This window comes from Monodon monoceros, unplaced genomic scaffold (assembly GCF_005190385.1).
Source record: "Monodon monoceros isolate NGI ecotype Baffin Bay Population unplaced genomic scaffold, NGI_Narwhal_1 Super_Scaffold_22, whole genome shotgun sequence".
NCBI classification, from domain to species: domain Eukaryota; kingdom Metazoa; phylum Chordata; class Mammalia; order Artiodactyla; family Monodontidae; genus Monodon; species Monodon monoceros.
This window is the reverse complement of record NW_021703779.1, coordinates 113,551,606-113,568,195: the sequence shown is the minus strand read 5'-3', so window position 1 is coordinate 113,568,195 and position 16,590 is coordinate 113,551,606. Positions and strand designations below refer to the sequence as shown.

General features: G+C 50.5%; 1 protein-coding gene across 5 annotated transcripts in view; it reads right to left on the bottom strand.

The window, feature by feature from the left end:
• Window positions 1–262: 262 nt before the first annotated feature.
• FHL1 (four and a half LIM domains 1) overlaps window positions 263–16,590 on the bottom strand; it is a 59,215-nt gene continuing 42,887 nt past the window's right edge. For 2 of the 5 annotated variants that reach the window (XM_029241035.1, XM_029241036.1), the window contains exons 3-7: window positions 4,673–4,854; window positions 4,357–4,531; window positions 3,575–3,744; window positions 2,942–3,128; window positions 263–1,808 (exon numbers count right to left, since the gene is read on the bottom strand). In XM_029241035.1, coding sequence (XP_029096868.1) covers window positions 1,654–1,808; window positions 2,942–3,128; window positions 3,575–3,744; window positions 4,357–4,531; window positions 4,673–4,828 — 843 coding nt within the window. In that variant the 5' untranslated portion in view covers window positions 4,829–4,854 and the 3' untranslated portion in view covers window positions 263–1,653. Of the gene's footprint in view, window positions 1,809–2,163; window positions 2,364–2,941; window positions 3,129–3,574; window positions 3,745–4,356; window positions 4,532–4,672; window positions 4,855–6,095; window positions 6,103–10,369; window positions 10,457–16,590 lie in introns of those variants that run through there. The other 3 variants (XM_029241038.1, XM_029241034.1, XM_029241037.1) reach the window with 3 other exon arrangements.

The following is a 16,590-nucleotide window of genomic DNA, read 5'->3' as shown; positions in this document are numbered from 1 at the left end:
AAATCAGTGTGCTCTTTTTTTAAGGGATATGAACATCTGGGAAATGTTATTTTGGGTCAGAATGGGTTTTTCCGTTACTGTTTTTAACTGGATCCAAGTGCTGTTACAGGTTGGTTTTATCTTGTAATTCGTGTAGTTGCGCTCAACCGCACTGAACTGAGCACGTCCTCGAAGGAAGGAAAAGTTAGTTGTTCAGGTTTCTGGACCAGCAGTATCACCTCGGAACAATTGCACCGGACGGAATTAGAAGTCGGGAGGCAAGTTATTTATATGCTGCTTTATTTCTGAAAGGATACACTGAACTGTCAGATGATCATAGCTAATGACAAAATGTAGAAATGAGGCATCGGCTTCTCTAACCACTCCTACAAGAATGTTAATATGCACTGTCATTACATGTGTACTCTTGATATCGTCTCATTATACTATGTAATATAACAATGTAGCTAGAATACAGTAAGTAGGTGATCCTGCATCTCAGGTAAGCGCTACGTGGAAATCCGGTTCTGCCCGCGGGGACAGTGGCCTCCGCACGCCCCCCAGAGAGCCAGCTAAGCTCTTGAGGAACAGTCCTCAGAATCCCAAGAGAAGGGACTTGGCGGGCCTGCTTATTAGACACACGGACACAGAGCAGGCAAGTACTACGTTACAAGGGATTCCACCTGTCACTGTTGGGAAATGTCATATCCGTGTCAATGACAGTCCTGGCGCCTGCTCACCTACCCCTCTCGAGGTCTTACGGTTACTTCTGTAGGATGACTTTCAAAACTGCAGGAACGTCTGAGGGGGCTAAAATATTTCCATGCAAGTCTCCAAACCCAATAAGCTATGTTGCTATTAATTAAAACGAAAATATTGTTAATTAAAAAAAGATAAAGGACAGCTGGGTTAGTTTTGTTAAGCTTCCAGAAGTATTCGCTGTGATGACGTTCTTCTGAAACAGGCTTGTTTGTTTTCTCAGATCTGCCTACACTTTCCAAGTCACCTGCACGTTCCATGTTTGAAAGTAGGAACGCTCAGAAAACACGCCACACGGGGAAATCAAACGTTAGTACAGGGGAAAAGGTCAGTTGAGAATTACAGCTAAATTCAAATGTTAGTTTTCTGGAAGTCCGTGTTAGTCATTTGAAAGCACAAAAGAACAGAAGGAAGGTTTTGATGAGGAAGTTAAACCATGCATTTCGCTAAGTTCTTTCTGCTCACAGAACAGGGTGAGCAGCCGAGTTGGAGCAGCCGCTGCAACTCTGATGTGTCGTGTGACCGACACGGTGGGTCCCAGCTGAGCCACAAGAGGCATCTCAGTGGGGGGCTTTATCTCTTAGGCTTCTTGCTTACGTCACTAAGCAGCTACATGGTCAGCACTTTTCTGCTCTATGATAAACATGCAGAAGAGTCAATCTAGCTAAGTGTTCGTTTGCTAATTGCAGCTATGGAGAAACTGACTTTGCTGCAGGGTTGCTTTTTGCTAAATCCTAATAATGATCACTGTGTGCCCTTACTTGAGTAATAACTGTAAAATGGGAGGAAAGACAGAAGGAGCAACCCTGAAGAGGTGAAAGGCCGCTCTCGCCCTATGGGTGGTGCCGGGCAGAGGGCGAGGACACGAGGAACAAGACTCAAATTCCATTTTACAGGACAGGAGCCCCTGTCACTTTACAGCTTTTTGGCACAGTCGGGGCAATACACTTGCTCCTGATGGAAAACAAAGCGCTTGTTGGCCAGATTCATGGAGCATTTTTTGCAGTGGAAGCAGTAGTCGTGCCAGGATTGTCCTTCATAGGCCACCACACTGGAGCCTTTACCAAACCCTGTGGAGGAAACAAAAGCAAACAAAAGCGACAGCTGAGTGGACACAGGTGGCAGCCAGGCCGCCGCCTTGCCCATTCACGGAGCCGACAAGCACGCGGGCAGCGTCCGCCCGGCGGCCGGCCCCCCACTCCACCGCGCACCGTCCCCCGCGCCGCCGGGACCTGAGAAGATGCCAGAGCTCAGTCGAGGGCCCCCTTGCCCTCCAGAACCCACATCCCCTGCCACCGCCATCGCCCTGTGACTGATGCGCACCGACCTCCCAGCACAACCAGTTTCTTTGATTTAGGTCGGGGCCATGGCATCAAAGTGGCCACCAGGAGGCAAACTTGGGCTGTTTGTGGGGTGTGCACTTACCGGGCCTCGAGGAGCTGCTAAGCTTCGATTTTTTCTATAAAGAACCACCACCCACGAGGGACAAGTCCTCTCTCCACCCGGATGCCTGCCCCGGAGGTTGGCGCTGGGAAACAGGGTGAGAGGCAAGCGTTTCCCGTGGCACACTGGGGGCTTCCTAGCTTTAGAGACTGGGTGGCTCACTCTTGACACAGTCCTTTTCCCTGAGGATGGCAAAAGTCTTCTCAAATGTACATTTCAAGGCTCCCCGGGAGATGGGAAAATTGGAGGCGGGGGAGAGGGCCCAGGGCACGTGGACCGCGGCCGCGAGATGAGGAATGAAGTGATTAGCTCGGCTCCTGATCGCAAAAAAACCTGCCCACTGGCACCTCTGAGCTAGCCTTCCGCTATGGGGTGTTCTCATCCCAGCTTCTCGCTCTCCGGCCTCCCCCACCTCCCCTCCCCGCCCCTCCCCCACCCCAGCCCACCCCGCTCCTCTCCCCCCACCCCTACCCCCCCAGCATCCCCGCGCAGTGCCTGCCCGTGGCCGTGGGTCTCAGGCTCGTGATCTCCGGCAGCAGCGTTAGTTAGTCGGCAGTCGTCAGAAGTGTTCTGTGTTGCAAAGGCTAACCTGGCCTGGGGGAGAGTCCAAACTATTTGGGGGCCTTCGGGACCACAGTGGCAGGGGGAGAGGGCATTCTTGGGGGCCTTTGTGGATGAAACCGACGACGTAGGAAAATGAGAGATGGTTACCATGCGCAAAACCTAGCCTGGCAGACTTAGCAAGGACTCTTTAGCCTACCAGTGATGGGGTTCTTGCATCCAGCACACTTCTTGGCCACAAAGTTCTTGTAGCAATCCACGCAGTAATACTGGTCCTCCACAGCGGTGAAACGCTGCCCAGCCAGCTTCTTAGAGCAGGTAACACACACAAAGCACTCGGCATGCCAGGGCTGATCCTGGTAAGTGATTCCTCCAGATGTGATGGCCTAGACCAGGGAGTGTAGCACCGGATTCAGATTCAACCACCATTTTGTTGAGTGCCTACTACGTGCCAGGCACTGTGCTGGGCGCTCTGGTCTACAATATCTCATTGAATCGCCACAACGGCCATGGGAGGCAGGTGCTATTATTATCCCCCAGTTACAGATGAAGACACTGAGGTTCAGAGAAGGCAGGCCCCCGTGCGAGGTTACTACACAGCAACTGGGGGGAGGAGGCCGGCCTCCAGGGCCGGTGTGCCCACGGACAGCCTGCCTTGGCCTGGGCGCGGCTTTCTACTACCACAGTCTCGTCGTCTGTAAAACGAGAATAATAATTCCTACGTCACAGGGCTGTCGTGAGGATGGAATGGGATAGTGTGTGTGCAAGTGCTCTGCAAACTGCCAAACGCCTCTAGAAGCAACGGTCAGCGCAGAACTCCCTTGACACGTACCTTGTTGCACTTCACGCAGTGCTTGGCAAACTTGGCCTCGTGGCAAGTCACGCAGTAGAAGTCCTCCCCTTTAGGGAAGAAGCTTCCTGTCCCGATGACTTGCTTGCAGTTGCTGCAGGTGAAGCAGTCTTTGTGCCAGACGGTGCCCTTGTACTCCACGTTCTGATCTCCTGCGGGGGGGAAGAGACGGGGTAGCCCCACTGACAGTGCTCTGCAGGGGGCTGCATCCGCTGGCGCCGTCCTGGGCCCTCCAGAGGGGAGGAAATGCAGGCCCTGCAGTTCTTGGCCTCACGCTTCCAGTCACCTACCCGCAGGGGCTTCTCTACCGCGTCCTCCTGTGGTCATGCCAACCCAGACTCTGTCAGGGAGGGGACCCCGGCTGTAGTGATTTAGGGTCAGATGCCTGAATCCCCGCCCCCCCCCCACCCCCATGGCCTCTGTGGACTCCGAGATTCAACGGGGGACTACGTGACCCGGAATTACACCCTGAGGAAGAAGCATGCTTCGATCACTTACTATCCCAAGTGAGAAAGCGCTACATACTTTTCACTTCCTTCTCTTGCCACAGACAGTTCTCTCCAGTGTTCTTTAGTTGCCGTGTGTGCGTGTGTGCGAGCATATATGTGTACACATATATACGTGTATATATATGCGTGCATATATACGCTGAACTCCAGCCGCGGCTCCCAGCAGCACCAGCCCCATCACCGCAAGCAACCCCACGCCACGTCTGCCCCCAGGGCCTCCTCCCTGGCTGCCCCGGGGCTGAGTGCGGCCGGTACCTGCCACGATCGGCTTGAAGCAGCCCTTGCACTTGGGGGAGTCCTCCCGAGTGGTGCACTTGTTGCACAGGATCTTGTTGTCCTTGGCCACGAAGGTCTCATTGGCCAAGGAGCGGAGGCACTTGGCGCAGCGGAAGCAGGTGTCGTGCCAGTAGCGGTTCTTGTAGTGCACCTCCTGGGAACCAAGCAGGGGGCCGGACGCCGTGAGCGGGGCGTCCCGTCAAGACGACATGGTCCCTCACACCAGAGCCCGAGCCGAAGGGCCGGTGCCCCGTCCAGGTCCACCCTCAGCCCCGCCCGCCCCCGCGGCCGCTACCTTGGAGTCGGCGCCGATGGGCTTGCGGCACTCCACGCACGTGTTGGCGCAGAACTTGTCGAAGCACTTGAGGCAGCAGTGGTGGCCGTCCTTCTGCACGTACTTCTTTCCCTGCAGGTTGTCCCTGCAGTAGTGGCAGTCGAATTTCTCAGCCATGGTGCCCACCTTGTAGCTGGAGGGACCTGCGGGGGACGAGCAGGTGGGACAAATGACCAACGGGAAGGCTGGAGCGTGGCCCGAGGGGCTCTGGGGAGGCCACCACGGGACCCAGGCGACAGGCGCTTCACCGTGACTCCTGCGACGAAAGCGCCCCGCGGTGAGTCCCTGGGGCGCCGGGAGAGAGAGTCCTGCTGGGCCATCCCAACACAGTGCTGCCTCACAGAGGACACTGGGGGAGGGGACAGGGGTTCTGGTGGGCACGGGGCCCCAAGTGGTGGGGTGAGTGAGGGCAGGGCTGGGACGGGGCAGGCAGGAGAGGGGAGGCCGAGCCTACACCAAAGGACAAGGACACAGACAGCTCTCTGGGCCGAGTCTGCAGGCGGGCAGCCCAGCTGGCAGGGAGGGAGGTGCCCAGGCCCTCACTACAGACCCAACCAGGAACCCCCGCCTACAACTTTCTCAGCGGGGAGAGCATCCTCCGGACGCCCAGCTGTCCTCCTACCTGCAAAATGCAGTTCATCTGAACAGAAACTTACTGCTGACTCTGGACCACGCTAGGCACGTAAGCAATGCTTATTAATTTATTTTAAATGGCCGCTTTTAAGTCTGCCAGAGCACTTTTTAATCCCTGAAAAGATCCTAAAGAATTATTTCCCAGATAGTTTACTGACTTTTGAGGCCCAAGCGATCAGGCAAGAGAGGACTTATTTAAAAGGCACTCTCGACGCACACCGGCCAGTTTTGTGAACTATCTGTCACGGTGACGTTCGGTTTTGTGATGCGCCAAAATCAAATCCCCCTTTGTTTAAGCAACTAAGGGTCAATACAGTCAATGAACTATACGACTTAGGACGTTTGCAATTTTCAGGTATAATTTGGGGGAAAATGGTTATCCAAGAACCCCTTCCATTGCCTTCATATAACTACTCCCTCCCACCCCACCCCACCCCATCCCACTCCCGCCCCCGGAATCACAGGCACTAAAGAGCACTCTGTTAATCCTGCCACCAAAGAGGTACCAAATGTGAGTTTCTATTAGCTCCCAACTTCTGTAAGCAGAGGCTAATTTCTTCCTCTCTCCCTGAGAAAGAAACTTACACGGGTACATAGACAGCAGTTATTTAATTTGCCCAGGAAACAGGAACACAGAGACTATTTCTCCAACTACCCACAAACGTGGTTATTGTGCAAGTGAACAACACCCCAGGAGTAATTTAGAGAGAAAGAAGGAGGGAAAAGAAACGAGCAGTTGCCCGGTACTCACCGCAGCTCTTCCACTAACTGGCCAGCCCCAGACTCCCACTTTGGGTCCCATTCCCAGTTTTTTTTTTAATACAAACACATGTCCAAGTTGTTTGGATCCTGTTGCTGTAGGCAACCAAACAGCAGAGCGAGCTAAGGAAACCACACCCTGTGTCTGAGCACCGCCGGGGCTGGGCTAAGGCAGGGGACTCGCACTCAGACCAGCCTCCGACAAGGGCAGGTGAGCAGCGCCCCAGGCCCATCGGCTCTCCAGACACCTGACGACTGAAGCCAAGCAGTGACAGTCTTGTGCGAAGACAGGTGCTTGGGACAGTCATGTCCCAGTTCAGAGATTTACTGAGACTAGAGAATGGTTCTTACCGGCACTTTTCCCCCAAAAGAAAACTGGGGTGTTCCCTTACATAACTGGGTTAGAAAGGAAAAGTGGAGACATGATGAAACCAGGGTCCCTCTCCTTGAACTACGCACTGTTTACTTAAGGCAGCTTTTAAACTGTCTTTAGCCCCCGTGTACACCGGAAAGGGCGCCTGTCACAGGGATAGAATGTTGAAAATCACTCTCCTTAATTCATTCTTGTTGGCCTTTCACATGTCACATAAAATCCTTGTCTTATTAGCTCTTCCATATTGAAACTGTGCACTCAGAGAAGATTTACTTTCTTGTTTAGAGCCGTGTAGAGAAACCAAATAAATCTCCGGTAACTAACAGTAAGTGCCAGGAAATTAAATTATCAGTGGGTCCTAAATGCCATTTGGCAGGAAGTCAGAATTTGTAAGATTAGACAGCGCTGGCTTCCTGCGTGGCTAGAGACTATCTTCTTGGACCACATTTGAAAATCCCTCCTTCCCTCTTACCAAAGTCTCTATTTAGAGTAAGTCTGAACCCAACTCATTTTAATATCACTCTCTCTCTCTCTCTCTTTTTTTTCGCGGTACGCGGGCCTCTCACTGTTGTGGCCTCTCCCGTTGCGGAGCACAGGCTCCGGACGCGCAGGCTCAGCGGCCATGGCTCACGGGCCCAGCCGCCCCACGGCATGTGGGATCCTCCCGGACCGGGGCACGAACCCGCGTCCCCTGCATCGGCAGGCGGACTCTCAACCACTGCGCCACCAGGGAAGCCCCTGACTAATCATTTTATAACAAAGATTTCCGTTTTAGAAAATCAGGGGGCAGCGCCTGTGACCCTAAGGTGCTGATGTCTAACTGACAGTCCTTTATAAGACTTAGCCGGTTGGAATGCAGTTGGAAATGTGTCAAATTTTAGGTATTTATTCCAAGATGGTAGCCTGATTTTCTTGCTATGCCTGCTTCAAAAGACACATCATTCTTCACTTAATAAACAAACTTCCTCTTTCAGAGAATTCCTGAAGTACATCCAACATTCTAAGAGGGGCCTATATAAACCTCAGTATCTCAATAAAAAGTTTTGGCTTCCGATTTACTCATGTACACATACAAGAAATATAACACTGCAACATCTGGTTTTTCTTGTTTGTTTTTTTGATTTTTACTATAAACCTCATTAGAGAAGATCCAATTTGTATTTAATAATCTTGTTTCTGCTTTATATGTATTCTCTCATGGATTTCTTGCTAATCTTCATTTTTCCCCTCCTGCCCAAGTGGCTCAAAATAAGAATATTTAGGGAAGAAGTGAGTATTATTACTAGGTAGCATTTTTCTAACTATGTGCTTTCCCTGCGTGGTATAATGTACAGTATAAACAGTGAACAGCAACTCAAACGGGAAAAAATGCAGGTTATTTCTGGTCTGTTAATGGCTAAGTGCAACATACCAGGACGTTAGTCACTCCACGTATGAGAACATTCAACACACGGAACGAAGCCTTCGCTGATGAAAGGGAGGCTTGCGCAGCAGTCGCGCCTGCGCACCTGGAGGCGCCGCCCCACGTGGGGGATAAACACCTGCACAGCTGCGACAGGGAGGGGCTCACGAGTCACTGAAAAGTGGGCTTTCAGAGAATTTCACAGAAAATCGGAAAGTGGTTTTTCCCTTACAAACAGACCAGGTAACAGTTCCATGTTATTAGCAACTTCGCCGGTACGCTGCGTTTAGGAAAACCCCCGCCAACTCTCCTTTGGCTTTTGCTGGTCACAGGTAACCCGGTTTAGATGACACCCGGGATCAGGAGGGCTGCACAGAGATGATCAAACGAAACATTACGTGCCCCTGAACTTACCCCGGGCAGATCCTATCCCAGAGCCACTCTGTCCTGACACGGGGCTTTTCTGAACGTCGCACACAACACGTGCAGCACGTTCTGCCTCTCGCACCGTAGAGAAACGGCTTCTGACCTGGTAGCCAACACAACATGCGTTTTCAGCTTTTCTAGTTGTGGCACAGTAGCAGGTGGTCGTTTGGTGGTCATTAAAAGTACAAAACGTTCAGTTTCACCGTAGACCAAGGCTTCTGACTACCACTTCCCAGTTACTTCAGGAAGCCAGTCCACCGGGTCTGCTCCCCTCGCCCACCCATTCCCGTCACATCCCGGCCTGGAGAGGATGCCGGGTGACTTCCCTGCCCTCCCACCCACCCCATCCTCAACCTAAAAGGCCAAAGGGTAAAGGAATGAAATCTGCACAACTTTGCAGACGGTAAGTGTTCAATAACAAAAGGATCAATTCTTGTCCTTGAAACGTCCTCTCAAGTATGTGGATGGTCCCTGAAAATGGATTCTCATCCATCCAATTATCCGAGCCTCTATTGTGTCCACACAAAGCCCATTTCAGGGTACTGTGGGGCTTCTTTCTGTGAGCACTTCTTTCTCAACTGCTTTCACGGACCTATGAACCTAATGTAACGCAAGATGATAGTTCCCGATTTTAAAAATCATCTAGAAGGTGTCAGTAATTTGTCTAGTCAGTCACGGTTACAGCCTCCAGATTTACTATAAGAATAACGTCGGGATTTGGTGCACTTTAAAAACCAAGGTTGGGCGTGTTATAAATATGTCACCTTTGAGATCCATTTTCCTATTCTGTCAGTTAGTTAGTAAATAAAACGGGGAGTTAACGTGAGTTCAAGGTCCACTGGAACAACTGCTACAGCTGACTGTTGTCTACAGCCAGAGAATATATATGTTGGCCGATTACCACAATGTCAGGCGTGTGGTGCCATGTTTGTAAAATGGCTCCTGGGGGGTGGGGAGAAAAACAGACGGCTCTTGAACCCTTGGGAACAGAGAAGACATGGCACACTGATTCATTAAAGCAGTGCATTCCATCACAGCATATTCGTCTTAAAACAACGAAAGAGAAATTTCTCAAAGTATTTCCACTGTTTAAGTATTGACAGGCAAAAAAAAAAAAAAAAAAAAAAAAATATATATATATATATATATATATTACTGGCTAGCAGTTACAAGCTTTCAAAATCAATTTTTCCAAAAGACTGCCGCTGATAATCATAATACTTTGCCCCTTAATCTGAAAGCTGGGAGATGGGACAAAGTGCCTGGCTGCTAAGAAAGGGGACCGTTACTTAGGCAGAGGGCAACGGAGCCACGGCGACATTCCTGGCTTCGCAGGAGAGAGTGGCAGCAGGCTGACTCCAGAGAACCGGGCTTTCTGGGGAAACTGGCGGTCCTTCAGTCCCTATCCCGGGGGAGTCTTGCCCATGGCCCAAGGGCTTCCTCGGTGTCAGGAAGAGTCTCACGGTAATGACGGTCTAGAAGCTCCGAACCTTTGCCCCTTTTTCTGATCAGAACAATTAATAACCTATGTGTCATATCAAAAGTATCACAGCAATTTCTTCAGGAAGAAAAGAGACGGCTCAGAAAAGGAGGAGATGTGGTTAAGTCAGTATGGACTTTCTTAGTTATAAATCTTCCTCCTTCCAGCTCCATATTCGATTGACCTTTTCTAAACACTTTAAATTCGATTCATAGCACTGTCAAGATGAAGACTTGTATCTTATAAATAACAAAAAAATTCCTAAAACAACAAAGAAAACCTCCTTCCTCACACAATCTCTTTCAGCTTCATAAGATGTCCTGGAAAATGTACAATACAGTAGTATGTTTATACATTAAAATAAATAAGGCACTCAAACTGCTGATTTTACTTGAATAAGAATAATCTTTTGTCTTGGAAACAGCATTCGAAGAAGGCAAGGACAGAACAGAGACGAGCTACGATTTACTATTTATAGACAAGGCTAAAATCATTTCGTCGAAAAGTATCTTTTAGACAAATCATAAGATTCAGTGCCCAAATAAAACTGTGCTTCCTAGAAGATAAAGAATATGCAGCTTTTACCTGAGTGTCTATGGGAAGCCATGGCTTAGAGACCAAGTTCAGGAGCGGCACCTAGACCAGTCTTCCCTCAAGCCCAGCTGATAAGGCTGTGGCTCAGTTGTGAACATACATTTAAGGGGAAGCGGCTAACACAAAAATAACCAAGAGCAGATGGCCCACCCCTCCCCAGAGATCACAACCTTAATCCCACTAGAAAATTCTTAACCATTTTAGGTGATCCAAGGGAGAAGAATAGGACCCAGTAAAAATACCAAACACTACATATAAATACCTGTGGGGCTACTCAGCATCCAAATTAGCTCCAGAGCCAGAGAGGCCACATAGAAAGTGATCCCTGTACCGGAATAAAATTTGGACTCGGCCCTGGCATACCTTAACGCTGAGCCACCCTCATTAATCCACTTTATATGCCTAAAGAGCTTGCATTTGGTCCTTTGAAGAATTCATTTTTGTGCCGTTAATGATAAAAGTAACTATAAGAGACAGACTTGTGCTACCAGTGCAATTAAAAGGGATTAGACAGTATGAATATACAGATCAAGGGCATTATCTCTGTCCTACTTGGTCTGCACCAGAGATCAGGAGAATACTGAAGACAGCAATCCTAGCCTCGTATCTCCTTAGTGTCAGAGCAGAGCAGAAGAGAGACATACACGCCCGCTATGAACACCAAGGAAGAGACACCGTCCCACAAACGGAATCTCTCGCTTTTCACTGTCAGGAACAATGAATGTAAAAATATGGATGAAAACATGGCGCCCTAACATGCTGTAACAGCTCAACAGGTCATCCACTGGCTGGAGGCTGGTCATCAGGATGGAGCTCTAGGAGGGGCCTGTGAGTCCCTCCCCAACCCCCGTCCGGATCCTTCTCTAGCCTCATCCCTGCCCCCCTCGCCCTCATGCCTTGCTGGCCCCTGCACCCTCCAGATACGCCCCACCTCAGGGTCCTGGTGGCCATCCCCTCAACATGGAGCCTCTCCCAGCTGCTCCTCTGCTTCCCTCGAGGCTTTGCTCCAAGTCACTTTCTCAGTGCCGTCTTCTTTGGCCACCCTGTTGAACATCGCAAACATGCTCCCCACCCCCGCTCTCCCTACCTCTTCCCCAATTTGTTCCCCGCGAAAACTCTATGTTGAAAAAATGAATTAAAAGACGTGGGAACTGTTAATCAAGTCACATATGAAACGGAAACGTAGCCCCACCTGGAACCCAAAAGTGGCTTCAGCCATTGAACTTCAAGGAAAGGGGACGACCTGCGCTCCGGGTCAGGCCATGTCTCGTCTAGCGCTTGTCACTGGTTTCACCCTCTTCATGCATCTTCCCCCCCAGGCTGAGGGCCGGGGTCATGCTTTACTTGGCTTCCTGCTCCCAGAGCCAGCAGGTAAGCGATACACGCTTCACGATGAATGAATCAATGAACTTCCCGGCTCTTATGCTCTTCAAACGTTTAATGAAAAGTTATTCGAAATATATTTTGGACCCTTAAATGTAAAAATGACTAAGAACACAGCAATATTGTTATATACGGGTTGTATGAAACATACTCAGGAAACACAGCTGAACTGTCTTGGATTATTAAAGTATGGTATGCATCCAACTTAAAAGAAAAAGAGTTATTCTAAAAGATAGCTAAAACTGTCAGTAACTCCTAGTTAGCTGGAAAATGATGTAACAGTAAAACCCCGGACGTTACAGGCAGGTTTATTACATGTCAAGAAAATAAAGATTAAAAAAAAAAGGAAAGAAAGCCTGGGAAAAGAAGGGAAGGGGCGCTGCGCTCCCACCACGCCTCCGCAGCCTTTCTTATCTCGGCTGATTGCGTTCTGGCAGGGAGACCGGCCAGTCTGAAGGACGCCACGCCCCTAAAACAAACTCAAACTTTTCACCCAGAGGAAACGCTCTTAGTTTATTAGAGGATTAACCTTTACGAACCCTAAAACTCGGTTTTAGTGAGGTGTATTTTTAGGTACGCCCGAGTTTTTTTTTTTTTTTTTTGCGGTACGCGGGCCTCTCACTGCTGCGGCCTCTCCCGCCACGGAGCACAGGCTCCGGACGCGCAGGCTCAGCGGCCATGGCTCACGGGCCCAGCCGCTCCACAGCATGTGGGATCTTCCCGGACCGGGGCACGAACCCGCGTCCCCTGCATCGGCAGGCGGACTCTCAACCACCGCGCCACCAGGGAAGCCCGAGCTGAGGTATCTTTAAACGCCCCTCTCACCGTGCCACGAACAATAAGCTCGGCGCGCCCAAGGCTCTCCTCCAGGAAGTGAAAGGTGACAACAGAACACGGACAGACCGAGAGCCATACAAAATGAGCAAATACACGTAAATCTCTTTTGCCCGAAACACGAGAAAAAACACAAAAACAAGAGAACTGCTTTCTGACCGTTCATTAATTAGTCAACTCCGACCGGCCGGTGTGGGCCGGGAGCTTGGACGACGACAACAGCATTTACTCTGCAGTCTGCGCCAACCAGGTGCAGTCGGCCTTCCGAGGAGCTTCACGAGGTGTGACCAACACCTGCTCTGACATCTGTCCCCACTGCCCATGTCCTCAAGTCACAAAGCTGTAACTTTCACAAAACCAAAACAGAGAAGGCCCTCTGTCAGCTGAAAATCAACTTCTCAGCAAGAAGAGTGGGGGGCTCAGTGGTTCCGAAGCTTTGACGGTCACTCAGCGGACACCCGAACGGGCACTGCTTTCACCAGCAGGACGTGTACCAGCATCCCTAATAATCACTGTCCTGTTTACAAAGCACCTTCCTACACTGCTGGTGGAGCTGGCTGGTGTTTCATGAACAAATCGCTTTAGTGTGTGAAGGCCACGCTTCGGGCCTTCCGGCCTCCCCTGCTCTCGCGAACATCAGAATGACCTGTCAGTGAGTGCTGTGCATCGCAGCTCCTCGGGCCCCCGTCGCGTGGGGACCCCTGAGGCTCCCTCCGCTTGCCTCAGCGTATCTACACACTCTTGTCCCCCAACCACACTGCACTTCCACTTAACCTGCCTTTGGCTCCAACTGTGGGGAGTGCCGCCCCACGCGTTCGCTGATGTTACGAGAGCACTTGCTGAACACGTGTCCTACTGTGCAGTGCAAGATATTTTGCTGGTCACAAAGAATAAGAGACAGTCCTTCCTTTGCAGTGTACCAAGATCGACATACAGATGACTAGCAATGCAAGGCACAGCACGGCGAGTGCGACCACACAGATGGGAAGTGGTGTCGAGATTTATCACAGGCAGAGATCACATCGGGTTTGGGGGACCGGACAAGACTAGATGGCTGGGACGGTATGTGCCCTGGTCCCTGAAGAACGGGGGATACTGCAGCACACAGAGAAGGGCAGGGGCCACTCCAAGAAAGGGTACAGCGCGAGCAAAGGTACGAGCAGGGCAGGGCCCGCTCCAGAGGCAGGACGCAATCCCCTGCGGGCGGGAGCGCAGGACGAGAGCGCGGTGGCACACACAGACACGCGCAAGGGGAGGGCACAGCCTGGCAAGGAATGGCGCGGGCACCAGCCTGAATGAGGGCACTCAGGGCAGTGGGCACGGAGAGGAGAGCTGGAAGGGACACTGTGGGGCAGGACCAAGAGGACGGCTTAGGGGAGGAGCCGTGACCCCTGTGAGGTCGTGATTCTGGGTGATGGGGACGCGACGGGGGACGTGGGAGGCGGAGCCGCTGTGGGGAAAAACGGCACTTTATTTTGGGCTTCATAAGGAGGTTCTTCTGAGATGTCAACAACTAAGCCCCTTTAATGGGGTCCAAGTTGTCAAGCCAAGAGAGAACCAGGGATGAGGGGGAGGTTCCAGTGGAATCATGTTTGTGGGGATTCTTGCCCTGCAATCGAACCTCAGAATCTCTACCTCACAAATACCACTGGGAGGATCAAACTTCCGAAGTTCAAAGGGGTGCAACCTAAGAGTCGAACATGACAAATTCAGTGACCTAGTTGGCCCACATCTCGGGAGTTCCTCACTCACGGCTTGGCTTGTGGTCACCCTTCTCCCGACTGCAGTTTTCTTCTCCCGAAGAAATCTGAAAACGTACTCAGGTTCACTTACTGGCTGTGAGTCGCCGCCAGAGGCAAGAGAAGGATAACAAGCTAGCATGGAGTCTTTGTGGATGTATCAGTGGTTTGTTTCATCTTAATTTTTCTCTTCCATTCTTCTTCTCCTCCCCACGCCTACTACTAATGCATTAACACACGGCAAGTTTTTTCTCAATATAACTTCGTCAGACTCCCCAGTCCCCCCACCAACAATCTTCCCGAGTGACTCCAACTGCGCGATTAAGGCACCTAGTCATGCACCGAGACACGGTGTGATTCAACGTTGAGCTCTCCAGAGTATTTCTGGCAAGAAAAAGCCCAGGACAGCTTCTGCCATCTCATGTTCCTGTCAACCTTCAGGGTGCGAAAGAGTACTTTTTCTTACCGAGCAGCCAAATTTTGCATAGTCACCGCTTAAGTGTCACAACCAGTCAAAGAATAAAACGAGGGGACCCCCCCAGAACCACACGAGGGCCAATTATATCAGGTAAGGCCCGAATGAAAGCAAACCTGGAATTCTGCCTCCCCAAAGGGCCTCTGAATCTCGGAGCGAAGGAAAGGGTGGCTGTGAAAGGGGAAGACCTGTTACAAATGAGATAAAATACATGAAACAGAAGACCCTGGAAATGGCCAAGCACCTTGCAAGTGCTAATTCACTCCAGGGAAGGCCTGTTCATTTCACAATTCACCAGGGCTTAGAAAATCTCCGTGTAAGACTCAGAGATTAAGCATTTTAAACACGTGCCGTGGCCTCTGCCATTTGATTTTTTGAAAATGTCATTCCATGATTAGTAACTAATTTTAAATGTCTCCTGTCCCCAAAGCCTGCCCCTTCCTATACTGCTCCTAGACTCTTGCCAAGACGTAGGAACTGTACCAAGCACATCCCAGAGATATTTCTGTGGGCTTCTAACCAGAAATCACCACCAGGACAACATGAACAAATGACTTTCAAAGTTAGCCACTACGATGATCTCAGATTTAAAAATATATATTTGAAGTGGCACTTAAAAGAGGAAATAAAGAGAAAGCGATAGAAGAAACGAAACAGAAATCAGTAAGAGTTTTAGAAGGCAATACAAATACAGAATTTCAGATCAGAGGAAAACGAATATTTCATGAAACGGAGAAGCCTGTAGGGATAAATCTTTCTCATATTTTAGGTGTTAAAATTCTCTTCCAGTCTATTTCTACCACCACCACCCACCTGTGATATATCTGTTTTATTTCCATGTTGCCATGTGCCATGACTCAAAACACCCTTTCAATCATGCTAACTCCTGGCACTCACCAAGCCCACCTGTTATGGACATTTCAAGCCTCTGATAGATGCTTGAGAGCTAAACATTCCATGACCCTAGTCTATAACTTAGCCAGCTGATCAGTATCCATAACAGGACAGAACAGCAAATCAAATAAGCTTCCATCTCCTTATTCTTAATTCTGCTACCTGGGACCGACTGCCTTGACCAGAGGTGTGATCATAGTAACTCACGAGCCCTGCTTTGGGGTGTGAGATCTCAACTAGTAACATACAACCTGTGCTCATGTATACCAAAGGACTGGAATTACTACATCCCCTCATTATGCATTGGTGCTTTCAACTCCGAAACAGGGGAAAGCCCCAGAATTCAGGGTAGAGGTTGGAAACATGAGCGGTTCTGCGGGGTTGGTCATGGGGCACAGAAGTGGGTGTGGGAGCACAGCGGGAGGAAGGGCGTCAAGCTGTGATCTGGGCGTCACTCAGGAAGTCTAGCTCTTGTCAGGCAACAGGGTTGACAGTTTGATAGCAGGGCCGATCGCGTTCCTGGAGGATCGAAAGCCTCACTTGGTCCCCATCTGCCAAGTTTCGCCGAGGGCCATTACTTGTCTGCCTGACCCAGGAGGGTGCTGGTCCGCGGCGACTCACGTCTGGGAGAGCAAACGTGAAGAACTTTCTGCGGAAAGAGCTACCCTGTTGGCGACGACAGGCACTATTACCGGAAAACTCAGTGGCGAGACGGAGTAAAGGCCAGTGCGCCCTGCCGTGAGGTTGCTGCCCCTGTCAGTCTGTGCACGGGGAGGGCGCGGCAAGGGGGCACAGGCTCCACCTTCACCAAGACCGCATGATGACAGAGTCGGAAGCAACCTCAGAGGCCTCATCTTACGGACGGGAAAACTAAGGCCCAGAGACGG